The sequence below is a fragment of the Eutrema salsugineum genome, unplaced genomic scaffold (assembly GCF_000478725.1).
Source record: "Eutrema salsugineum unplaced genomic scaffold, Eutsalg1_0 scaffold_4, whole genome shotgun sequence".
In the NCBI taxonomy this organism is placed as follows: Eukaryota; Viridiplantae; Streptophyta; class Magnoliopsida; order Brassicales; family Brassicaceae; genus Eutrema; species Eutrema salsugineum.
The window spans coordinates 8,980,601-9,005,705 of NW_006256686.1; the positions used below are offsets into that span (position 1 = coordinate 8,980,601).

At 38.4% G+C, this 25,105-nt stretch overlaps 6 protein-coding genes across 6 annotated transcripts; all 6 read right to left on the minus strand.

The window, feature by feature from the left end:
• Positions 1–679: 679 nt before the first annotated feature.
• LOC18014159 (probable inactive serine/threonine-protein kinase fnkC) lies at positions 680–7,840 on the minus strand. Its single transcript, XM_024153609.1, has 8 exons — positions 7,820–7,840; positions 7,679–7,767; positions 7,200–7,224; positions 6,697–6,836; positions 6,429–6,595; positions 5,631–5,913; positions 5,387–5,535; positions 680–831 (listed from the first exon to the last, which is right to left on the minus strand). Exons 1-8 carry the CDS (start codon positions 7,838–7,840, stop codon positions 680–682), a joined length of 1,026 nt encoding a protein of 341 aa, XP_024009377.1.
• A 338-nt stretch (positions 7,841–8,178) lies between these two features.
• Positions 8,179–11,677, minus strand: LOC18014160 (UDP-galactose/UDP-glucose transporter 5). Its single transcript, XM_006418885.2, has 12 exons — positions 11,661–11,677; positions 10,741–10,926; positions 10,332–10,445; positions 10,159–10,251; positions 10,013–10,078; positions 9,832–9,930; positions 9,658–9,737; positions 9,439–9,551; positions 8,979–9,067; positions 8,689–8,775; positions 8,518–8,586; positions 8,179–8,422 (listed from the first exon to the last, which is right to left on the minus strand). The coding sequence occupies exons 2-12, from the start codon at positions 10,846–10,848 to the stop codon at positions 8,303–8,305; spliced, it is 1,038 nt and encodes a 345-aa protein (XP_006418948.1). The 5' UTR covers positions 10,849–10,926; positions 11,661–11,677; the 3' UTR covers positions 8,179–8,302.
• Positions 11,678–12,126: 449 nt separating this feature from the next.
• LOC112084469 (putative nuclease HARBI1) lies at positions 12,127–12,999 on the minus strand. Its single transcript, XM_024153610.1, has one exon. The coding sequence runs from the start codon at positions 12,997–12,999 to the stop codon at positions 12,127–12,129; it is 873 nt and encodes a 290-aa protein (XP_024009378.1).
• A 939-nt stretch (positions 13,000–13,938) lies between these two features.
• LOC112084470 (glutathione S-transferase T3-like) lies at positions 13,939–14,886 on the minus strand. The gene has a single exon (XM_024153611.1). It carries the CDS (start codon positions 14,884–14,886, stop codon positions 13,939–13,941), a length of 948 nt encoding a protein of 315 aa, XP_024009379.1.
• Positions 14,887–17,166: 2,280 nt separating this feature from the next.
• On the minus strand, positions 17,167–18,312 carry LOC112084471. The gene is made up of 3 exons (XM_024153612.1): positions 18,030–18,312; positions 17,706–17,939; positions 17,167–17,613 (listed from the first exon to the last, which is right to left on the minus strand). Exons 1-3 carry the CDS (start codon positions 18,243–18,245, stop codon positions 17,167–17,169), a joined length of 897 nt encoding a protein of 298 aa, XP_024009380.1. The 5' UTR covers positions 18,246–18,312.
• A 1,565-nt stretch (positions 18,313–19,877) lies between these two features.
• Positions 19,878–22,908, minus strand: LOC112084472. Its single transcript, XM_024153613.1, has 7 exons — positions 21,642–22,908; positions 21,201–21,555; positions 20,942–21,121; positions 20,768–20,855; positions 20,608–20,679; positions 20,289–20,556; positions 19,878–20,200 (listed from the first exon to the last, which is right to left on the minus strand). Exons 1-7 carry the CDS (start codon positions 22,906–22,908, stop codon positions 19,878–19,880), a joined length of 2,553 nt encoding a protein of 850 aa, XP_024009381.1.
• Positions 22,909–25,105: the final 2,197 nt, after the last annotated feature.

The window sequence follows — 25,105 nt, forward strand, 5'->3', positions numbered from 1 at the left end:
GCACGAGTCATATATATATATATATATATATAATATGGGTTTATGGATATATTAGGAAGGAAGATGTGTTAATACATGTAGATGGTGGGAGTGGGACATATGTTTAGTTAGAATATATGAAGTTGATGAGATACTGTGGCGAGGAGGGGAGTGGGTCAAAGATTAAAAAGAACATATATATGAATATACAAAGATAGATAATAGATAATAGATATATACACATTTGATCTAAAGAGAACATACACATTATTATATTATTATTTTTTAAAACTACATATGATAAAACAATAATCGTATTACTAAATGACATAGAGGAGTTGTCTATTCCAAGTATAACAGAAAAGCACAACTCAAATTAAAGTCGCATTGGTTGCAACTTCAATTGTCTTATAAGCTATTATATGAGAAACCAGGAGGATACCATATAATCTGGGAAAAGATTTGGAAGTTCTTTATTATTACATATAAATTATACACAAACGAGTAGGTTGTAGCTAGCCTTGTGAGAAAATAATCAGAAACCTTTATTATTTTGGACATAAAAAAGTTTGATCTTGCATGGCTTTGGCTCAAAACTGATAATAAAATGTCTCAAGTTTTTCCAAGAGATCTCTCACAAGTGACATTATTGTAAAACAAACGCAAGAAAAGTAGGTTGTTTTCTGGCTCATCATAAACCTTAATTAGATGGATCAGTTTTAGAGAATGCCATGATCTCGATTTCAACCTCGAGTAAATCTTCGACAACAAAACCTTTGTTTCCATCTTTAAGATCTGAAAGAGGTATAAACTTCTCGAAACCCCATCCATTTTCTGCTGGCCATCCCTCAACTTACCATTAAAAAAAAAGCAAACAAATAAATAAATAAAAACATTAACTAATTAGGATGATTACAAATTTTTTTAAAAAAACACAGATTAAATATCCTAAGATTTTAGAGTATTCGAATCCGATTCTACTGGATCCAAAATGCTGATAAGATATATGAAAGTACATAATTCTCTCCCTGTAATTATGCTATAATAACTCTCATATATTGTATTTCTTTTCTCTGTATTATATCTCTCTGTATATATTAAGCTCACACACTATCAATAAGATTATCGATTCCATATCTTCATTATGGTATCAGAGCAGCAATAGGTTTAACCTATTTTTTTTCTAGCCGCCACTCTCCTTTCTCCTTCTCCTTCTCCTTCTCCTTCTTCTTCTTCTTCTCCTTCTCCTCCTCTAATCTCTGTTTCTTCTTATTCTCTCTCATCATGACGGATCCCACAGCAGAACCAACTGCAGTTTTTAATACTGAAAACCCACAAAACACTCTCTTATCGGTGAACATGTCCAGTGTCACCAAACTCACCGATGTCAACTACATCATGTGGAGCAGACAGGTTCGTGCACTCCTTGAAGGCCATGAACTCCAACACTTCATCGAGGATTCTGATACTGTTCCTTCACCTACCGTTGTCGTGAATGGCGTCTCGACGCCGAATCCCGCATACACTCCTTGGCGACGACAAGATCGTCTTCTCTATAGCTCCATCATCGGTGCCATCTCTCAACCGATCCAACCAGTCATCTCCAGCGCCAACATAACCAAAGAAGTCTGGACAATGCTTGCAAAAACTTTTGGTAATTCATCTCGTGGTCACACCCGTCAATTACGCTTTCAGATCAAACACTGCGTCAAAGGTACCAAGACAATTACAGAGTACCTGCGTTTCATCAAATCCAAAGCCGATGATCTGGCTCTTCTGGGTAATCCAATGGATCAAGAGGACTTAACAGAAGATATTCTCGCTGGTCTGAGTGACGACTACAAAGCTGAGATCGATGCCATCAATGGTCGAGATACCCCCATTTCTTTTACCGAACTTCATGAGCGACTGTTAAATCGCGAAGCAATGATCCTTTGTTTCGAGCCTTCCTCCGTCGCACCAATCGTTGCAAATGCAACAGACACACGTCCCCGGCAGAATCAGAATCGCAATCAGACTCACAACACCAACCAGAATCGAGGACCTAACCGTTTCTCCAAGCCGTATTTGGGACGATGCCAAGCTTGCGGTATCCAAGGACACAGTGCAAAATATTGCCTCGATTTTTGCATCGTCAGAGGTTCCAGCACTCCACAACAACAATGGTCTGCTCCACCTCAATCCCAAACACCTTGGAGACCACCTCACCAACAGCAAACATGGCAACCACATGCTAATCTTGCGTTACTATCTGATTCGTCTACTTGGTTGGTCGACAGTGGCGCCTCTCATCATATGACATCAGACCTTGCGAACCTCTCTCTCCATACTCCATATAATGGAGGCGATGCTGTTCTTCTTGGAGATGGCTCAGGACTCACTATTTCCCACACTGGTTCTTCCTTTCTTCCTTCTTATACTCGTCCTTTTTTTTCTTAATAATGTTCTTTGTGTTCCATCTCTTGACAAAATTTTAATCTCTGTTTTTCAACTCTGCAAAACTAATGGTGTTGCTGTGACTTTTACACCAACCTACTTCCAGGTGAGGGATTTACAAACGGAGGCTCTTCGTCTGGAAGGCAAGCCTAAAGACGGCACCTATGAGTGGCCGAAAACTCTAGCTTCTAAACCATCTCTTGCTTTTGGTTCTGTGGTGAAAACTAGTTTATCGGATTGGCATTCTCGTTTAGGCCATCCTGCTTTACCTATTCTTCAAAAAGTAGTTTCAACTTTTGATTTACCGCTTTCTTCAAATGTTTTAATGGCTCAGCCATGCAGTTCTGTTCAATTAATAAAACTCATAAGTTACCTTTCAAAGATTCATCGTTAAAATCTTTTCATCCTTTGCATATTGTATTTTCTGATGTGTGGACATCTCCACTTATTTCAGTAGATGGCTTTAAGTATTATGTAATTTTTGTAGATCATTTTACTCGTTATATTTGGTTATACCCATTAAAAAGAAAATCACAAGTTTTAGAAGTTTTTACAAGATTCAAAGTATTGGTTGAAAATCAATTTCAAGCCAAACTTTGAACTCTTTATACGGATAATGGGGGTGAATATATTGGACTTACAAGTTTTCTCTGTAGTCAAGGTATTTCTCATATGACAAGTTCCCCCATACACCAGAACACAATGGCATTTCTGAGCGTCGACGTCGTCATATTGTCGAAACGGGTCTTGCTCTTATGTCCCATGCATCTATGCCTAAGTATTGGACTTATGCATTTGCGACTGCCGTATATTTAATAAATCGAATGCCCACACCTGTGCTATCTTTTTCCACTCCATTTCAAAAATTGCATGGGCATTCACCAAATTTTCATAAATTACGAGTTTTTGGTTGCTTGTGTTTTCCATGGTTACGTCCTTATACAACACATAAATTAGATGATAGATCCAGTCCGTGTGTTTTTCTTGGTTATTCACCAAGTCAAAGTGCATATTTCTGTCTTGATCGAAAAGCATCAAGAATTTATACTTCTCGCCATGTTGTGTTCCATGAATCAATATTTTCTTTTGCTTCTAACACTTGTCAAATTGAGCAGCTTGAACACAGTGATTCAGGTCCACCTACGTATCCGCCTGTCTCCATCATCCGACCAGCCGTACCGGTTCAAACTACTGCACCACTACCAGTTGATCCACCGGCACCAATTTCACCTCAAATACCACCAACCGTCACTGCCATAGACACGTTGACTTCAACATCAACTACTGCTCCTCCAACTCCAAATGCTCATCATTCACCTCCACCGGCACCAGCCCCTGTTCTTGTGCCAGCTCCTCAACCACCGCTTCCTACGCGAGCAAGCACAAGAACTCGTAAACCAGTTCAAAGGCTCAACCTTCATGCGACGATCACACCTGCAACAGAAAGGATACCAACATCAGTGGCGGAGGCACTTAAAAGCCCTCATTGGCGTCAAGCTATGAGTGTTGAGATAAACTCTCATGTGAGAGAACATACGTGGGATCTCGTGAACCCGGCTAACGTTTCTAATGTTGTTGGTTGCAGGTGGATCTTCACCATCAAACGCAAACCAGATGGCTCCATCGAAAGATATAAGGCACGTCTCGTCGCTAAAAGATACAACCAACGCCCTGGCATTGATTACCATGAAACATTCAGCCCAGTAGTTAAATCTGCCACCATCCGCATTGTTCTCAACACTGCTGTTTCACGCAATTGGCCTCTGTGACAACTAGATGTCAACACAGCATTCCTACAAGATTGTCTAGAGGATGAAGTATACATGGCTCAGCCCACTGGATTCGTTGACAAAGACAACCCCCACGCAGTTTGCAAGCTTTGCAAAGCAATCTATGGTCTTAAACAAGCACTGCGAGCTTGGTACAATGAACTCAGGACGTTCTTAGTTCAATCAGAGTTTAAAAACTCTTTAGCAGATGCCTCCTTGTTCATCTACAACAACAATGGGATCCTCCTTTACATGTTGGTTTACGTCGATGACATTATCATCACCGGCAACAGCTCCACTCATATAACCCGGTTTATCGAATCCCTCTCATATTTATCACTTACCAGGCCAGACATTTCATTTTCCGTCAACAAGTTGTCCCAATTCATGCACCGACCGACGACGGAACATTGGACAGCTATGAAACGTGTCTTACGTTATCTTGTTGGTACCATTAATCGTGGCATCTTTCTCCACTCCAACAATCAGCCAATATTACATGCTTTCACGGATGCGGACTGGACCAGCAACAAAGACGACTTCACCTCTACTGGCGCATACATTGTCTATCTAGGTAGACATCCCATTGCATGGTCTTCAAAGAAACAAACCGGAGTTGCACGATCTTCTACCGAAGCAGAGTACCGGTCCATCGCCAATACCACATCAGAAATCTGTTGGATCACATCACTGCTCTCTGAGCTCGGCATTCAAACACCGTCAACTCCGGTGATATACTGTGACAACATCGGCGCAACTTACTTAGCAGCCAACCCAGTCTTTCACTCCAAGATGAAGCACATAGCGTTGGATTATCACTTCGTATGTCAATTTGTTCAAAGTGGTCAACTGCGAGTCTATCATGTCACATCTGCGGATCAACTTGCAGATGCCTTCACAAAGCCACTACCCCGTGCTCAATTCGACAATCTCTGCGTCAAGATCGGACTATCATACGACCGTCCATCTTGAGGGGGTGTGATAAGATATAGGAAAGTACATAATTCTCTCCCTGTAATTATGCTATAGTAATTCTCATATATTGTATTTCATTTCTCTGTATTATGTCTCTCTGTATATATTAAGCTCACACACTATCAATAAGATTATCGATTCCATATCTTCATTAAATGCAACTATGCATACTTTGGATATCATTTGTGGACATGCATGAATCCTTATATTTAAAGTGAACCACTGACCTAGTTTCTCCACATGGTTGGATGTGATTTGGTTCAGAACTCTTAGCTTAGCTCGAACGTAATCCTTTTCATTAGACTCACTCATCAAGTAGAGTGACAAAGAATTACCCATTCCAACACCATTTCCATTTGGATATACTTTCAACACCCTAATTATTAAACCATATCATAGATATTAACACATAAATATATACCAGAGTGTACGTGCGTGTGTGTTTGTAGAAATAGACAGCAAGAAAGTCACCAGTTTCTGCCTCCGGAAGAAAATGTTTCGGATGTGTAAGAGTCCAGATTGAGGGTAGAGAAACCGGTAAGGTTCCAATTGAAAATGGGATTGGTGATATTTTCATCATAGGAGAAAACGTCCCATTTGTTAAAGGGTGGAGCAATGAAGACATCTATTCCAAACACACATTCACCACCTTTGGTAATGTATCCAAGATCTGGCACCTTGAACCATGAAGTCAGTAGAAACTCTGGCACTCTCCTCTTTGGTTGGAACGAATGAAACCTCATCGGTTCAGTTTCTACAAAAACAAAACACTTTTGAAAGACCATGTGGATGCAGACCGAGAACCACATTACAAGAAAACACTGTCATTTCTTTCTGACGGTTTTTTCATGCTCTATTCTAGACCATTATCATTATTATTAATAATGTAATGACCACTAGACTAACATAACATTACTAGATTATGCAAGTTGAAATTTAAGTAACGACGACATTAATACAACATTGGTTTCTTTTAAGAAATTACTTTGACCTACTGACCACAATATATATATAGCATACTAGATGAGGTCCCGTATAATATGCGGAAAAAATATATATATATTTAGATTTTAAAACTGATTATCTGCCTAATTATAACTCATATATGATTAGAATCTATATTAATATTAATACCCTGTTAAATTATTTACAATTTATATTTTATGATTAACAACAAGAAATTGGAAGTTATATATATATATATATATATATATATATAAATTGGAAGTTATATATATATATATATATCCTCTAAGATTTCGTACCTACCTTGGTAGTAATAATACAATTTAAGTACATTGTTGTAGACGAAGAACTTAATCTCCGCATACACGGCTTGTGGATCGGTGATGCTTGAGTTATCGATTCTTGCATAAAGCGAAACAAATTCGTTCAAGGTGTCCTTCTTATTCCCCGTTGGGTAGATTATGAACGTCCTTTCATTAACATTTATTAATTTAAGCAAAAATGGGTCATAAAAAATAAAAGCTACCAAAGTAATTTTGTGATGATCTTGAACTTGATGAGAATGACTTACCAGTTGAATCCACCAACGGTGAAAGGACGAGACTCGTAGTATCCATCCTTGACCAGCTCCATCATGGTCTTGAAAGACTCGAACTTGACGGTATAAGATGTTGGAGGACTCTCTCGCCATAGCCGCATCGGTACTGGTAGCTTGAGATTGTCGTGTTTCTGGGACACTTTAGTAGGAGAAGAAACATATATAGCCTAATAAATTAATCATAGTAGAACCAGTTTTTGAATTCTTCATATATTTTCTTTTTATAACCATGGATTGCAAATCAAAGTCCAAACAAATTTCTTGAGCCTGTGCATGTGGCGCACTTTTTTTTGCCAATTAAGACATTCTCATATATGATGGAGGATTACCCTGGTTTCAAACCTCCAAAATACTTTTTGTAAGCATTACACCACCATGGATTGGTTCCTCATAATGTATGTTCTTTTTTTGTCTTTATATTTTTTAGATAATTTTTGAATTCTCAATTATATCAAGTTATGGGGTCGTTAACCTACCTTCGTGTTTACCAGAGTCCTGTGCCTAAATGGAAAACCAGAAAGAGAAAAAAAAAAAAAAAAGAGATTCAAATACTGATCTGATCAATATGAGTACATTGATAGATGCCACAAAAAAAAAAATCACTAATAATCACATTTTGCATATAAATCTTTGGCACATTTCAGAAAACAACAATATTGCCAAAAGATACAATTATCATTATACCTGATCAAGAATCCATCAGACATCACAAATAATCAGGATCAACGTTTTTTAAACAATTAACAAATGATATTTCCACGATTATCCAACAAAGTTCATCCGATTTCAACTTTGGAATTTTGGTTATATTCTCTCACCAATGATTAAAAACTCAAACAAAAATTTAAGAAACTAACCAGAATGCCTCCAAGACTGAACAAGTCAACCCCGCAAAAAATAGATGGATCATCACAAAAGTTATCGAAAATTGAAGCCAAAAGAAAGTAAGTTAAACCTTATATGAAAATCTGAATGAATTGAGGCCGTTATAGAAGAAACCGATCCTAGAGGTCGCAGCAACTGCCAAGAACACGACAACCAAAGCTGCCAAAGGCCATTGCCATCCAAGTGATCTCTTCCCTTTCATCTCTTCTACTTTGATTGTGCTTTCTTCCATTACAAATCAAATGACAAAACAAATTCTTTCACACGGTCTTAGTATCTTTTTTAAAGAAAACTCTTATTTATCTAATATTATACCAAGTCTTTGAATTAATTTCATTTTAAAAGAGATCTTTGTTTTTGAGTCGTCTCTAATCTCTATGGTTTGATTGACACATTTTGGCGCGTGTTGGAGCTTCTTTTTTTAATAAAATAAAAGCCTTTAACCAATAGGATTGGAGCGCATCATTTCATTTGGTCTCCAAATTAAACATCTTGCCATTTTTAGGCTTCTCATGTTCATTGACTAAACGCCTCTCCTGCCGTTTTCTTGGCTCTGTTGAAACACACAAGCAAGAAACTCAAGTTTCATACATTTAAGCTCTAATAATATTCATCGTACATCTAGGGATCATTAGTGTTGGTTGGTCACTGTTAAAGCAACAGAGGAAAACAAAAATCTCTCTTTGTGCTTGCTTTAAGGGTTTCCCTTAAGAGGCTCAGCCTCTTCGTCCCGTGGAAGTTCTTGAGCTGCTTGCGGCTTTTCTGATCTCTTCTTCACTAAGTTTTTGGCATATAGGGACCCGAAAACAATAACCTGCACGAGTGATAAATGTGGTTTAGCTTTGAAACAGGGAGAGATCTGATATAAGAGACAGAAGATGAAGTAAAGAGAGGCTTGGAGGAGCTTACGGATCCAATGCACTGCTCCCAGCTAAGCGGGTGTGAGAACCAAATGCAGGAGAGCATGATGCTCAAAAGCTTTTATTTTTTCAGTAAACAAAGAAGGATTTAGATTAGAATAGATTGTGTGCTTAGTTTGTAAGAGGAATCAGAGAGTTGAAAGAATCAGAGTAACTTTACCTGTCTTGTAGTCATTATTGCAGCAAATGTTAGTGCTCCAAATGTCCTAATGGTGTAAGAAATGAAAAATTGGCTGGCTGTTGCTACCTGCAAAACACAGTGACGTCTCTGATAAGTTCACAAACTACGTTTTAGCTGTTGCGTGAACGGGTTTTATGTCTTAATTACAAACTAAACTCTACCTTATCTCTAACTACAGAAGCTGTGACCACTTCAATCATCCTCTAATTTGAATATATTCCTGAACATGATTATTGTAATGGCTAAGCAGAAGATTAGTGATGACTTACAGTGGAAAGCAAAGCGATGTCGAATAGACAATCCCTATGCCGAGATACAAAGTCCACTGCTAGGAGTAAATGCCCTTGCAATATAAGGCCTATATTGAGCACGAGATTCCCGATTGATTAGCAAAGAGCAAGGGCGACATGAGTTTGAGCATTTTTGAGGTCTACAAATTGAGGTTTAGGCAAGGCAGATGAGTTTGAATCGCAAATCATTGATGGACTAAGAGAAGTTCCTACTACATTCACGGTTCAGAGTTACTGACATATAATCTCAGTCAAGCTTAGATCAGAAGTCTATGTATGACTCAGAAACTTGAGAAATGGGAAGAAAGTGGAGAAGTTTACCCAAGTGATCAATCAATCATAGAAAAAAAAACATCACAAAAGGTACTAAATAGTCTAGACTTCAAAAAAAATGATAGTGAAAAAAGACAAAGGTTAACTGCAAAGAGAAGATTCTCACCAGTGAAACTGAGAATAAAGGAACAAAGTGTAGTGTAGAATATCTGGTTATGTATCTCCATATTATAGCCTTTAAACAGTTTGTCTTGGAATGTGCTCGTAAAGCCATCAAACCTGAAAGCCAGTTTACCAATACGTAATTATCGGTACACAAAAAAATAAACTTTCGAGGTTCCTGTTTTATAACCAGATAATAACAGTATACAAAACAGATATATACCCAAGATAACCAACCATAAGTGAAACACCCCAGACTGTGTTTTCTCTTCCCTTGTTGGACGGACTAATATCATCTCCTGCCTACATTTCAAGTACATAGCTGATCTTAATGGTTCAGAGTGATAAGCAAACTATAAACTAATGGGGATCCTTTAAGTAAGATAGGAATATTTACCGGGAAGAGAATAAAGACAGAGCATCCAAGTGTGACGAGGAAAGCCACCAAATAGTCAAATCCTCTGTACCTTTTCTGCATGATGAGAGTTCCCCAAACCTGCAAAAAAAAAAGAAACACAGAAAATTAGAGAGTGGTGATAAACTCACATGCAACAGAAGAAAGAGATATTATAACTTACCATTACAGGTATCATTTTGGCACATTTTGCCAGAGTTTGGACTGGGAAACTCACATACTTGAGGGCCTAGAGGCATTCATAACACATTGTCAAAAAAACACTTAGAGGACTGGGCTTAGTTCATGGAGGTGAAGAACTTGTCATACCTCATACTGGCATGTTGTTGTTAGGATGTTAGTTACTGATATGAGACAATATTTGTAAACTGGAGCAACAGGATCCAAAACCTTCTTGCTTGCCTACCGAACACAAAAAGAAGGGAGATTTATAATCAGGCTTCTCTTCCGAATATGAATACAAACTAAAGTTTGATAGTTACCAGTAAAGCACCAGCAGAAACAGCTGATGTAGTGAGCCGATTACAGAAAACTAAAAACAAAGAGTACTTGAAGTACTCCTTGTTCAACCCATATGGCACTCTCATAATCTTCTCCTGCAAATTACAAGCACAAAGAATCAACCACATATCGAACAACAACATCAAGATCAAATCTTTTGCTAGTATATCTAACATCAAGAACAACCATATGTATAGAAAAACAAAAACAACATCTTGCACTTGTAAGTAAATATAGCAGGAGTGAAAAAACCAAACTTTACACTGTAGTTTTGTTTTTCAATTCCATAAGAGAGGCCTTACGAGCTAAGAACAAAGAAACCTCACCAAGATTCTTCAATCAAATTGAACAAAAGAAGCGAATCCAGAGGAAAGTGAAAGAGTAAGAGACCTGGAGAAGACCATAGATAACGAGGGTAATCATAATTCCGGAGACGGCGAAAACAGCTTTCCATAGCTTCTTCTCCTTGGCTTCGTTTACTGATTCAGATTCAGCCATTTCTCCATTAACGATCCGATTCCTGCTCTCTCCCTCGCTGAAGAACAAAACCTACCTGAACTAACCAAACCATTCACGCTGTACAATTACAAAACCGAACCGAAGTCAAAACAAATCTATTTAAAAATAAAAGGATAATTAATCATTCCAAATTGTGGGCCTTTAGAATTTAGATTTTAGAACATATTATAATTGTCGTCTTCTCTTTCACCTTTATCCCAAAAATCTAATAGCATCTCACTTAGTGTCTTTTAGCAATTATTTAGTATTATTTTTAGAGAGAGAAAAAAAAAACAAAAAACTTTATGTTTATATAGTGTCCACTAATGTTCTCTTTGTTGTGTCTTGAAAAACAATACAAAAAAGGCAGAACACAATGTTGAAAAACCAGAACAGATCCAATCCTAACCAAGAACATTCCTTCCATTTTCAAATATATAGATAAGTTAAGAAATCATAGACATAGCTTTTTCTACAAAAGCAGATGTTCCTTTCTGTTAAAAGCTACAAATGAAGATTATGAAGCTACATTATAGAGCAAAGCGTCATCGCAGTTTATATTGTGAGCTTACTCCATTCAAAAAAAAGAAAATTTAGCAAAACCTAGCAAAGAATTCTCCATTGATCATCCAATAATCAGAAGTCAAAAGCTTCATTCAATTTTTGGAAAAGACCTTAACAAAATCGCCTGAAAAACAATGAACTAATACTACTAATATATACAACCAAAGCTTGATTTCACCATCTAAGCATACAAATGAAAAGGAGGTAAACAAATTACCGAGAGAACAGGAAGCTAAGAAGTTTCGTACCTTTAGTAGCCATTGTTAGAGCATCTCCAGCACAGGAGATTTTAAGCAAAACGTCAGCACAGTTTCATATGCCTCAGGCATTTTTAAATCATTTTTCGGCGAAAAACTGGACGGAGCGCTCCTTAGAGCATCTCCACTAGTGATACTCACTTAATGTCTCTTAACAATTGTTTAGTATTATTTTTAGGAAGAGAGAAAAAAACAAGAGACTTTATGTTTATGTAGTGTCCACTAGTGTTCTCTTTGTTGTGTCTCTTAAGAATAAAAAAATAATTTTTTTTGTCTTAATTTAAATTACATAATTATTCAATAATAAAATTTTAAACATACAACTTATCGAATAAGAAAACATTAAACAATACAAACATCTTTCAAATAATTATTGAAGTAGAAAATATAGAACATACACATTTAAATGTGAATTAGGCGGGAATTGTGTTCCAAATGTGCTCCACTAGATCATCTTTTAAACGTTTATGTATTGCTGATCACGAACTTCATTACGAATGCCAATCATATTGTTGATGTTTGTAGGCATATCTCTTGAATACGCCATATCAACATGTGATGATCTGCTTCCGTCTGGTTGTTGGAATCCAGATATATCGTACAAACTGCGGTTACCTCGTTCGTTTTCTACAATCATATTGTGTAATACAATTGCTGCCCTCATAATCTTTCCAATTTTTTCCTTGTCCCAGATGAGTGCCGGATTTTTAATGATAGCAAACCGAGCTTGAAGAACCCTGAAAGCACGCTCGACATCTTTACAGACAGATTCTTGAACTTTGGCAAATTTTTGTTCTTTTTCACTTTGTGGAAGGTTAATAGATTGGATAAACGTTGCCCATTTCGGATAGATACCGTCAGTTAGATAGTAAGCCAACTTATAGTTGTGACCGTTCACAGAATACCTAACTTTCGGAGCTCGACCTTGTAATATGTCGTCAAAAATAGGTGAGCGATCAAGAACGTTTATATCATTTAATGTACCTGGGAGCCCAAAGAATGCGTGCCATATCCAAAGATCGTATGATGCCACAGCTTCTAATACGATTGTCGGTTTTCCTGCACCCCGGGTGTATTGACCTTTCCAAGCGGTTGGACAATTCTTCCATTCCCAGTGCAGACAGTCGATGCTTCCAATCATGCCGGGAAAGCCACGTGACTCTCCAACATCGAGCAGGTGTTGGAGATCTTCTGGTGTGGGACGTCTAAGGTATTGATCTCCAAAAAATTCTATTATGCTTGAAGTGAAATTTTCCAAGCATAAAATTGCGGTAGATTCACCTATACGTAAGTATTCGTCCACCGTGTCTGCTGCACAGCCGTACGCCATCATCCGAATTGTGGCTGTACATTTTTGTAGTGCTGTCAGCCCTAAGCGACCGGTAGCGTTCCGCCTTTGTTGGAAATATGGAACCTCTTCAGATAGCCAATCCACAATCCGCATGAATAAAGTCTTGTTCATGCGAAAACGCCGTCGAAATATGTGTGGAGGATAGATTGCATCTTCCGAGAAGTAGTCATTCCATAACCGGATTTGACCTTGTTCCCGTTCTCGTTCAATGTATGCTTTTTTTTTTTCTTCTGGCGGTTGCAAGACATTCGATGATCTCTTCATATGCTTCTTCGAATTTTTGCTCAAATATTGCATTAAAAGATTCATCAAGTGCATCTTCAAATTCATCATCTTCATAGTCATCAGAATCATCAGACCTATAGTGTGATGAAGACGCCATGTAGAAGATATTCTTTTTTGAAACAAAAGAATTGAAGAAGAAAGTAGTTGAAGATAGTTAAAAAACCTTGAAGAAGAGAGTATTTGGGGTAAAACGATAGACTTGGAGAAATGAGTTATCACGAAATACTTGGGGAAAAACAGAAGATATAATGAAAACTGGAAGAGAGAATTTGTTGTAAACAGAATATATACAGCAAACATTATCTCAGATACCATCGTTTACAATAATTTAAAAAGTACCCATCATGAATTTACATTACACTCGTGACACAAGTAACCAAAACGAGAGTAGCTCGTGACAGAAGACCCCAAAACTACTTGTCCCACATAAAGCACTCCACAAAAGCCTGAAAAAGATGACAAAAGTCATAGATAACAAATCAATCATTGCAATTCACGAATAACACAAGAACATGACATTGAAACAAACATAACCGAGCATTAGACATTAAACATACATAACCGGAGAAACAAAAACAAACATCATAAAAGTGCCCAATACAAATTTAAACATTTCCCAAAACATAACCGGCTTCAAGATAACAACTCAGAAATCAACTTGTTCTTCAGGGCATTTTCAATGTCAGAGAGTGGCTCAGGTTTTGCTAGGAGATTGTCCAGGGTTTTGTGCTTAGCAAGTTTTGACTTCATCTCCATATCTTTTTGTCTAGTCTTAGCAATTTCTGCCTTCAACTCCAGATCTCTTTGCCTAATACTCCACAAGTTCTGAAAATCGAGAAGTGCCTTACCTTCTTCTTTACAGCCGTTTTGCTTCTTGGCTTTTGCTTTAGACGCTTTCACTCCTGGTGGTCGCATCTCTGCAGCATCATGTACATCAACTCCGGCCTCCACATTGTTAGACGACTGACCCGATCCATGTATATCATCCACCTTTTTTCTTTTCGAGCTTGCACTGTCTTTTAAAGCGGTAGCTCTGCACCATTTCTGGTCATGTCTTAACTCGCGCCATGCATGTTCTAAGACAAACTTGAAGCCATGATCAATGAAAAATATGTCATGGGCACCTTTCATGACATCATTTTCATTTTGCCCACTGGTCTTCTCTTTCGTAGCTGCTTCATAGCATCCTACGAACTTGCAAACTTGATCGTTGATCCTACACCAACGTTGCTTGCACTGGCCGACTTCCCTTTTTGGCTGACCGGCGAGATGCTTTGAGTTGTTGTAGTACAAGCATATGCGGCTCCAAAAAGCAGACGCTTTCTGGTCGTTACCAACGACCGGATCTTTACTTGTATTCAGCCACGCGGAGATGAGGATGACATCCTCCTTTGGTGTCCACTTGATTCTTTGTGCAGGTGTCTTCCCTCCTACGCTTCGAGCCTCAGAAGCCTGTGTACTAAACACAGGGACCTCAGATGATCCAAGGTCAATGATGTGCGAGAAGCCGTCATTAGAGAGCTGGCTTGTTAAAAGGTTTACAAAACCTTCAGCCTGGCCGTAATTGTTGCCGGAATCCATTAGGGTTTACAAAGGTTCGGTGGTGTTGAAGAAAGAGGAAAGGTTTAGAAGTAGGGTCTGTTATATGTTGAAGTTTTTTAGAGGAGTTAAAGTTTTTTTATGTAGTACAAGTTTTTTAATGAAGGTTTAATGAAGCAGTGTGTCATTTACTAACCCTAAACCTAACTAGCATTGATTACAATGGATCCCAAAGCACACGCAAACTTCTATTTTCATTCAAGGCATTAAAACTTAACAACTTTCAGCTAACAACCTCAACAAGCATTTATACCAACTCAATGCCTATCTAGTTCCGCAAAGACAAAGGGGAAAAGGAAGCTAACCTCGATGAAAAGACTCGATGATAGAATGGCATCACTTGTTATCTCGATAATCCCACCATGTTACCCTCAAAAAAAAAATTGAAATAAGTAAAATGGACATATAACATTCAATACAGTCCAACGACTAAGTCTTAACTCCTCTACCTAACCAAAATCAAACTAGCATTAAACACAAACAAGTGCAAACAAAAACATAATTCAAAAACAAACTCAAACAAGCGAACATGAATACATTCAAAAACCTTAAGCTTAAAAGTTCAACATAATTCAACATTACAACAAGACATGGTCTGACTTAGTGAAAAGAAGACAATTTAACTTGTTCCTCTTAAATAGACAACATTCATTGAACAATTGTTATTGTCATACTTATAAAAACCTACTTAAACATATAGCAAACGGCAGCGAATACAACAAAAATAACAAGGAACATGAATGCGTCACCTTGGTTAGCATTGTGGGCTTTCAGCATCGTGACATCTTCTTAAAGATGTCCCACATGTTCTTGCAGCACAGACACGTCTTCTTGCAGCATTCGGACATCTTCCTTCAACTCTGCAATGGTTGGATTAGTAGCATGGCGCCTGTCAACGCTGAAGAGCATCTCCTTTTGCTCGTCTAGCCTGAGCTCAAGTATGGAGAACTGCTCCGTCACAGAATCATCCCACCATTGCCTCTTGTGCTCACCACGACCCTACATAAGAGTAAATATTAAATCCTCATCGAAAAACATGTATGTATTTAAAAACTTTGTAACTACAACTTACCTCAGAGACCTAGTCAGGACATGTGTAATACGTGCGGCCTGCAATTCCCATAGCACCACCAGGACAAGTTTCAAGCTTCACACGTTTCCCACAGAAACATTTGTCTCGGGATACCATCCTAAATCCATTTCTGGACCTTCAGATGATGTTTCACTATAATGAGGCATTGCCTGCGATGATAGTCATTAAACAAGTCGTTAAGTAAAGCAAGTCACATAACTAATCACTTAACAAAGAAGAACAAGTAAGTCACATATGCGGCTCACTTAATAAATCTCTAAAGAAATTCACATAACTTAACAACTCACAAAGCAAAAGAACATTGGCTAAAGACAACAATCAACCGATGCTCAATGTCAAAGGGTTAGTGAAGAGAATCAAACAAAAACATTCCAATCACTACACGATTACACGGAAAATGCGACAGCAAGAAAAGTCGTAAATCAGTCGTTTTATTGGTATTGCCGACTACATTACGACTAATCAATGTAGTCGGTAATATTTAGTCGCTAAATATCTTAGTCGGTAATCAGTCGTATATTTACGACTATCTTGCGACTAAAACTCGACGTCGTGACACGGTCGCAAATCAGTCGTAAAAGTATGCGACTGAATAACGACTACATTACGACCTAAGTACGACTGTGTCGGAGTCGTGATATTGTTATTAATATAGTCGTAATTCAGTCGTAAAAGTACGCGACTGAATAACGACTACATTACGATCTAATTACGACTGTGCGGGAGTCGTAATATTGTTAATAAATTAGTCGCAATGCAATCGTAATAATTAGCGACTATTTGGCGACTGATTGCTATAGTTTAGCGATTAGTCTACGACTGTATTGCGACTGATTTGCGACATATTTCCGACTGTTTTGCGACTATTTATTGCAGGCAAATATGAAATTGGTATTGAATTTGTTTTATGAATCCAATTCAAATGTTGTTCAAAAACTAATAATGCAGTGAACAAAAAATTCAGAAATAACCATTCCCATCATTAAAATGTAAAAGCATAAGTAAACAACTAATGAATTACATCATTAAGGTGATTACATTGTTGTTAACAAAAAAATGAACTACAATGGTTACCATATAGGACATATTCAAAATGAGGTTACCATTGTAGATAAGTAGACTACCGTTAGATGAAAGTTTCTGGTTGCACTAAAACAAAACTAAGATATTCAAAATGAGGTTGAAAGAGAACCTTGATGAGGATCGTTTGGTTGATTGGTTGGACCAGCAGCGGTTGCAGCACCTGTTGGAGTAGTGTTTAGAGCACCACCGGTTGCAGCAGCCGTGGGATCAGTGACTGGAGCAGCGGTTGTAGCAGAAGACGTGGGAGCAGAATTAGCAGCCATGAAATCCAAGAATCTTGGATAAGTTTCTCTCAAATACCTCTCCAGCAATGTGAGTTGGTCGATCTTGGCTTGTTGGGCAGCTGAAACCTTGGTGAGCTCTGCTTCACATCTTGCGTTCTCAGCTGCTTGTTCTTCAATTAGGCGCTGAGCTGGAGAGAATTGTTCTTGTACGGTGTTGAATGTTGAAGTGCTTCCAAGGTTCTTCCGCTTGCGTGACTGTGAGAGGCTTCCAACACCATAATGAACTCCTCTTTCATTCGTGAATGTGGACTAGAAAAAACAAAAAATAAGAGTCACTGAATATACCAAAGACACAAAAAGCATATTTGAAACACAAAAAGCAATAAAAAAGACAATCTTACCTTAAGAAACAGCTCGTTGTCTTCCTCTATGGATAGCTCCGGATGAGTAGCATCAGTTGTGCCATCAGATGCACCTAAGTTTTCTTCCCAGAGTTCAGCAAACTTGGCTTCCAAGTTCTTCTTATAAGCTTCAGCAACTTTCTGAGCTTTTCGATCGACATAAGTCCCATCTGCTCTGGTGTGAGTCTTGATAAAAACCTCACCAAGACTCACTGGTCTTCCCAATTCTTCTTCCTGACATGATACGAAAAAAATGATCAATGAATGAGTTATAAGTTATAAATGATGACCAGATTGAATATGAAAGAGGTAAAAGAAACTTACCATTTCTTGTTGGATTTGGAGATATGACTTCGGACCTGATACATGCACGTGAGGACCAAGACCTCCACGTTCAGACATCCTAGCCGCTGAAGTGGTCGCACTCCTCTCTCTGCAATCTTCAGTGTCCCAAACCTTTGTCATCTCTTCCCAGAGCGTATCCCCAATCCAATTTGGCTGCTCTCGAGAAGTCCTGCAGGTGCTCACCATGTCCTTCATGCGGCGCTGACAGATAGCTTCAAAGTGTTCTTGAACCACACCGGTTATGAGGGGATCCCATGTGTGGGTTTTCTACAAAACATGAGAGAGAGAAGATGACATATATAAGCAATAACCGATGACCAAAGAAGCAATAACCTGTAATCAATAACCATCATCAAACTTAAAGCATCATCAAAGTTAAAGCATCATCAAACATGCATATTTGAAACACTTAAAGCAATAACCAGCAATGAATAGACAAACATATAATCATAAAAAAAAACATATAAAAGAGAATGAGAGAACTTCACCGCGAATTCAACAAAGTAGCGTTCTTGTCTCTCCCGAGGAACACATGTCCAACTGTAGAAATGACCATCAAATTTATTTGTGAAGATTTTGGTAATCTTCCGAGTCAAGGAAGACTTATCTCGACCAAACCTACAATAAGAAACAAGCATTAACCATCATCGACATAACATTCAAACATACAAGCATTAACAGACAAACATACAAGCATTATGCATTATTACCATAATCGACAAAAACAAAAACACATACAAGCATTACAAGGATCATACCAAGTTGTATTCGGCTTAGGAACGGGAGAGAGGACAGTTGTATATTCTTCCCGGCCAGGCTTCATAAGCAACACATTAAGGAGCCTGAGCTGGTCTTCTGCGAGATTTACAGTGGATTCTTCAAGGGAAGCTTCTTCACCGGAACTCTGAGCTTCACCGGCCTGAGCTTGAGAGGACTGAGATGTTCCGTCTTGTGAAAGTGGAGATGGTCGTTGCTGAGATACCGGAGAGGACGAAGGCTGTTGAGACTGTTCTGAGTTGGATGTGCGACGGCGGTTCGACTGGTGAGAGGCGCGCTGGTGAGACTGCAGAGACTGTTGTGATCGTTGAGAGAGTCGCGGTGGTGAGACTGAGTCGCGGTGGTGAGGCTGTTGCTGTGGAGCCGCGGTGTTCTGGAATAGCTGTTGAGGCGGTGGGTAATCCCTCACATGCGTGTATGTGGGGACTCACGGTGGTGGCGACGGGGGTTCGGTCGTCGGAGTGAAAGTGTACTGAGAGGGTAGCAGCGACGAAGAAACACCTCCTCGTGCTTTCGACGAAGACAGACCTCCTCATGATTTCTTCTTTTTGGCGCCAGTCATCTTCGATAAGGGTTTGTAATCGAGACTTAAAGGTCGATTTCGGTGTGGATTAAGGGATTGATTCTGGGATTTAGAAAGCGATTGAGAAGGGATTCAAGGTTTTGGGAATGGTTTTAGAATAGATATGGGAATTAGGGTTCGTAATTGGGGAAAATGTCATCGGGGAAGACAAAGTAAGGAATTTGGGTCGAGTTAATTAGACGGGCTTCTAAAAGATTTGGGCCTAATCTCGGGTTAATTATTTGGGCCTATTTGGTCGTAAATTAGTCACCATTTAGTCGCAAATACTATGTAGTCATAAATTAGTCACCATTTAGTCGCAAATACCATGTAGTCGCAAATCAGTCACCATTTAGTCGAAAATTAGTCACCATTTAGTCGCAATGTTTTTATTAGTAATAGACAAGATTAACATAGTAAGTTATACAACTTATTCATTAAATTGTTTGATTCAAAATAGAAAAGTAGAATACAATGATTCAGACAATCTAGTAAGGTTCTTCCTCAGCCTCTTCATCATCATCTGAAGAGGATAAATTACAATGAAATTCATCATCAGGTTCTGCATCTCCAACGTCGAAATCTAGATTTATCGGATTCACCCCGTGCACTCGATTGTCAACCACGAGATCTTCAATTGTAGTTAGCATGACAGCATCATCATTAATTTCTTGCAAAAGCGCAGGTTCTTTGTTTTCATATTCTCCAGAAATATTTCCTCTCGGATTTACTTTTAACACGTTAAGCCACAATTGTTTCGGTCTCTTGCGGTATGGATACGGGATGAAACAAACTTGGTCCGCTTGAGAAGCTGTGAAATATCAACATATACAAATGTCAATAACTATATATAATATATGTATGTAAATATTTAGTTATATAAACATATACATATATACCCAGAATAAATGGCTCATATTTGTTATATCTTCTTGATGAAAGAACATCAACGATGCCGCCATTGCTCCTTCGAGTGCCTCTACCAATAACAGGGTCATACCAGTTACACTTAAAAAGTGTGATCTTCAAATTTACCATTCCCTCATACTCCAGTTGTATAATATCAGTTAAAGTCCCGTAGAAATCAGCATCATCTGATGCATCCGTATAATTTTCTCCTTTGACACAGACCCCATAGTTACATGTCTTCCGTCCCATTCCATGATTCTGCGTATGAAACAAATATCCTCGGGTAAAATAGATAGGCCAGGTTTTTGCCTTATTCACAGGTCCGTGTACTATGTCTTGAACCCAAATAGGAAAAGGATTTGTGGCATTCCAGTAAGTAACCTGCAGACATAAAAAAAATTATCATTGTTTTAATAATATATATTCATAACTATGAATTTTAATAAATTAAACTTATATAGTCTTTCACCCATGCAGGATACTCGTCAGCTCTTTTTGCGGAAACTTCTTTTTCAGAGAGTGCTGGATATTTTGTAGAGATATAATCTTCAAACATACTACATCGTGATGAACATATAATCAGTACAAAACTAGTAGTAGATTATATTAATACATCGACTGAGAAATACTAAATTATGTATACCTCTCAAAAGGCTGAAAGTATTCACAATTTCGCAAAACATATGCATGTGCGACCCGATGGTCTTTCTCTGAAAGCCATATTTCATGCATTTGACCACTTGGACGACCTATGTGAGTAAATATTTCAGGAACTCCAGGGACATCAAATACGGGGGCTTCACCTTCATCGAATCTTGTTAACCTGACCAAATTAATGAAAACTGATTTAATTTAGCCAAAGTAAACACATTTGTATATTTGAAATATATTTTTAAATTTACCTTGATTTCGTTTGTATATTTGAAGCAAAGTAATGCTCTGTGAAATAAGCTATCTCGTCACTGATATACGATTCAACAATCGATCTTTTGCCTTCAACATATCTTTTGTTCTTTGCTTTTGCCTTCAACTTTTTGAAAAACCTTTCAAAAGGATACATCCATCTATACTGCATAGGGCCTCCTAATTCAGCTTCATAGGGGAGATGTATAGGGAGGTGCTCCATCACGTCAAAAAACAAGGGTGGGAAGATCTTTTCCAAATTGCACAAGATTAAAACAATGTTTTGTTTCAGAATTTTGACGCGGTCTTTTTGCAAAGTTCTAGAACATAAGTCACGGAAGATTGCTCCAACCCCTAAAATATTCAAACTCAAGTGGTTAATATAATATAGTAATTATACGTAATTGTAAATTAAACTGATTTGATTTATAACAAAGTACCTGATAATGCAAGATGGACATTGCGATCAAGAAGTTCTGCAAAGATAAATGGAAGTAGCCGCTCCATAAAAACATGGCAGTCATGACTCTTCATGCCTGAAAACTTTCCTTTCTCTATATCAGCACAACTTGCTAAGTCTGCCGCATAACCGTCTGGGAATTGTACCATTTTCACGCATTCCAATAATTTTTTCCTGTCAGCTTCTTCCAATGTGTATACAGGAAAAGGTGCTTCACCATTCGCATCAACGTGTAAGTGAGCTCGATCACAGAATCGTTCTATATCCAATCTTGACTTGATTGTGTCTTTTGATCTACCCGCCACACTCATAAGAGTATTGATGATGTTGTCGAAAAAATTCTTCTCTATATGCATCACATCAAGATTATGTCGGAGATTGAGGTCCGTCCAGTACGGCAACTCCCAAAATATGCTTTCTTTGTGCCAGTTATGCCACTTCCCGTATCCAGCCTTCTTTTTTTCATGACCGTTTCCACCGCACTCCGATGTTTTTGGGGGCTTGACAGATTTAATCCGCTCGGTATAAACTTGCTCACCGTTCAAAGACTCTGGTGGATACTCATTGATAGCGTGTCTACCCTTCAAAAAGTCTTTTATATTCTTCCTTAATGGATGACCCTGAGGAAGAAACCTTCTATGACAATCAAACCAACACGTCTTCCTTCCATTTGGCAGATAAAAAGCCTTTGTGTCTTCCATGCAAATTGGACAAGACAATTTACCGTGGGTCGTCCATCCAGATAACATACCATATGCCGGAAAGTCGCTTATCGTCCACATCAACACAGCTCTTAATTTGAAATTTTGATTCAAGGATACATCATATGCATCTACTCCAACTGACCATAATTCTTTTAACTCCTCAATAAGTGGGCGGAGGAAGATATCAAGACTAGCTCGCGGATGATTTGGCCCAGAATTCAATATTGTAAGGAATAAGTACTCTGTCTTCATGCACATACTTGGGGGTAAATTGTAAGGAGTCAAGATCACAGGCCATAAGGAATGATTGTGAGACATGCCAAAAGGATTGAACCCATCTGTACATAATCCAAGATAAACGTTACGAGGTTCTTCGGCAAACTGGGGATGTAGATCTTGAAAATATTTCCACTCCGCAGCATCAGAGGGATGACACATTTCTCCTTCCTTTGCTTGGTGCTCCGCATGCCATCTCATTGCCGCTGCCGTCTTCTTGCTCTGATACATTCTCTTCAATCTGTCAGCAATAGGTAGATACCACATACGACTATATGGTATTCTAGTTCGTGATCGTCGTCGACCTTCGTTCGGCTTATACCTTGGTGCTTGACAAAATTTACATTCCTCCCACATTTCATCTTCTTTCCAGAAGATCATACAATTGTTAATACAAACATCAATTTTATGAAATGGGAGGCCTAAATTTCCCATCAGTTTCTCTGTCTCGTAATTGGAACTGGTTGCATGATTCCCGTCAGGTAGATACTCGGTAAACAAAGAAGCCCACGAATCCACACACTTTTCACTCATATTAAATCCACCTTATTTTGCATGAACCAAGCAGCTAAGGATAACTGCGAGTGGCCTTCCCGACAACCATCATATAAAGGTTTTTTTCCAGCATCTAAGAGGTTGTAAAACTTTTGGGAATGGTTATGTACAGGTTCTTGTACATTCTGATAGTTATCACCTTGATGATAGTTATCACCTTGATGATAGTTATCATGAAATGCATCATTCACCATATGCATATAACTATTTTCAGCAATATGACCCATTTGATCTTCTTCACTCCCACTTATATGAGTTGTATCAACATAACTAGTTCCATAAACCAGATCAGTAATTTCTTCTCCATGCTTATACCAAATATAATAATCCGGCATGAACCCTTTACTATACAAATGATTCCAAATTTTTCTTCCCGGTAAAAATTTGCAATTTTTGCAAACACTACAAAGACAGAAAAACTTGCCACCATTGTTTTGTGTGAGAGGCTGATTGTTTGCAAAATTCATGAATTGCTCCATTCCTTCTACAAATTCAGCCGAAGAATTCCCCGTCTTTTCATCAATCTTCTTATACATCCATTCTCTATAATTAGAATTTCTTGACATTTTATAAAAAAAACTCGTAATTGTGATTCAGCCAAAAAATAATTATGATTCAGCCAAGACACAATTGTGATTCAGCCGAGAATCGGTAAGCTGTATATATAGATAATTTACCGACTAATTTGCGACTGTATTGCGTCCATTTTACGACTACAACACGTAGTCGTTAAAAGTAGATACACCAACCACAAAACGTTAACCACGTGTTTAATTTTTTGCGATTCGCCGCAACAGTCGCTTTTTAGTCGCCAAATTACGACTATTTTACGACAACAGTTTACCGACAACAACGTAGTCGTACATTAGTCGCCGATTAGCGACTATTATACGACGACATTTTGTGGTCGCTAATGGACGACGAATTGGCGACTAAAGTCGTTTAGTCGCAGGGTAGTCGTCAAGTAGTCGTACATTAGTCGGTAATTTTAACGACTGCATAATGAGTCGCAAAATGTAGTCGGTAAGTAACTGTTTTCGTGTAGTGAATATCATACGTACCAAACTGTTTTCCATTTTATCCGCTTGCATCATCGTTTAGTTTATGAATCGTTACAAACTAAACCAACAAAATCAATCGACAAACCCTAAATTTAAAATTTCACTTTCGTCAAACCCCACAATTCGAGTGTACCGTTGTCAAAACATCATCTATATGCAACCGCCGATACAGAAAAACCCCTAATTTGAACTTTCAAACATGTCAAAAATTTCCCCAAAATTCGAGAAACCCTAGATTGGATAAACCAGTTTAACAAAACCAATGATTCGACTGTAATCGATGTTAAACAACATCTACATGCACACGCCGATACACAAAAACCCCTAATTTCAACCGATGATTGATCCGATACATTTTCCCCAAATCGACGAACCCTAATCTCCCCCAAAAGTTCATCAAATCAAAAAAATAAACGGATATGAGGATTACCTTACGCAGATGACGGAAGAGATGGATCGGAGGCGCCGAAAACGACCGGATAGCACGATCTCCTGGATTCGACGATATCGCCTCTCTCGTCGCCTTCGAGAGAGAAAAAAGGCAAAGGGTTTTTTTCCGAGTTTTTCGCGACTAATTTTTTAACCCCCCAAAATTTTCCAATTAAAATTGTAAAAAAAAAATATCAAACACCACTAATATGGCGCCACGTGTCCGACGAGACGGTCTCGTCCGCTCCTAATATAAGGAGCGCTCCATCCAGTTTTTCGCCGAGAAATGATTTAAAAATGCCCGAGGCATATGAAACTGTGCCGACGTTTTGCTTAAAATCTCCTGCTGGAGATGCTCCTTATATTAGGAGCGGACGAAACTAAACGTCGGCCCGTTGAAGTCTTTGGACCCGGCATTA

What these genes read in the sequence shown, in the direction of transcription:
- LOC112084470 (XM_024153611.1), bottom strand. Translation starts at nt 14,886, where the DNA reads ATGGATTCCGGCAACAATTACGGCCAGGCTGAAGGTTTTGTAAACCTT.
- LOC18014160 (XM_006418885.2), bottom strand. Translation starts at nt 10,848, where the DNA reads ATGGCTGAATCTGAATCAGTAAACGAAGCCAAGGAGAAGAAGCTATGG. An exon ending in TTTCTGCTGGTGCTTTACTG is followed by an intron (nt 10,252 to 10,331) that starts GTAACTATCAAA and finishes TGTGTTCGGTAG; the next exon opens with GCAAGCAAGAAGGTTTTGGA. An exon ending in ACATCGCTTTGCTTTCCACT is followed by an intron (nt 8,776 to 8,978) that starts GTAAGTCATCAC and finishes TGTGTTTTGCAG; the next exon opens with GTAGCAACAGCCAGCCAATT.
- LOC112084471 (XM_024153612.1), bottom strand. Translation starts at nt 18,245, where the DNA reads ATGAAGGACATGGTGAGCACCTGCAGGACTTCTCGAGAGCAGCCAAAT. An exon ending in TCCAAATCCAACAAGAAATG is followed by an intron (nt 17,940 to 18,029) that starts GTAAGTTTCTTT and finishes GTATCATGTCAG; the next exon opens with GAAGAAGAATTGGGAAGACC. An exon ending in ACAACGAGCTGTTTCTTAAG is followed by an intron (nt 17,614 to 17,705) that starts GTAAGATTGTCT and finishes TGTTTTTTCTAG; the next exon opens with TCCACATTCACGAATGAAAG.
- LOC112084469 (XM_024153610.1), bottom strand. Translation starts at nt 12,999, where the DNA reads ATGGCGTACGGCTGTGCAGCAGACACGGTGGACGAATACTTACGTATA.
- LOC18014159 (XM_024153609.1), bottom strand. Translation starts at nt 7,840, where the DNA reads ATGGAAGAAAGCACAATCAAA. An exon ending in ACCGTTGGTGGATTCAACTG is followed by an intron (nt 6,596 to 6,696) that starts GTAAGTCATTCT and finishes TGTTAATGAAAG; the next exon opens with GACGTTCATAATCTACCCAA. An exon ending in CAACCATGTGGAGAAACTAG is followed by an intron (nt 832 to 5,386) that starts GTCAGTGGTTCA and finishes TTTAATGGTAAG; the next exon opens with TTGAGGGATGGCCAGCAGAA.
- LOC112084472 (XM_024153613.1), bottom strand. Translation starts at nt 22,908, where the DNA reads ATGTGGTATCTACCTATTGCTGACAGATTGAAGAGAATGTATCAGAGC. An exon ending in TACTTTCAGCCTTTTGAGAG is followed by an intron (nt 20,856 to 20,941) that starts GTATACATAATT and finishes ATCACGATGTAG; the next exon opens with TATGTTTGAAGATTATATCT. An exon ending in TACACGGACCTGTGAATAAG is followed by an intron (nt 20,557 to 20,607) that starts GCAAAAACCTGG and finishes TTTCATACGCAG; the next exon opens with AATCATGGAATGGGACGGAA.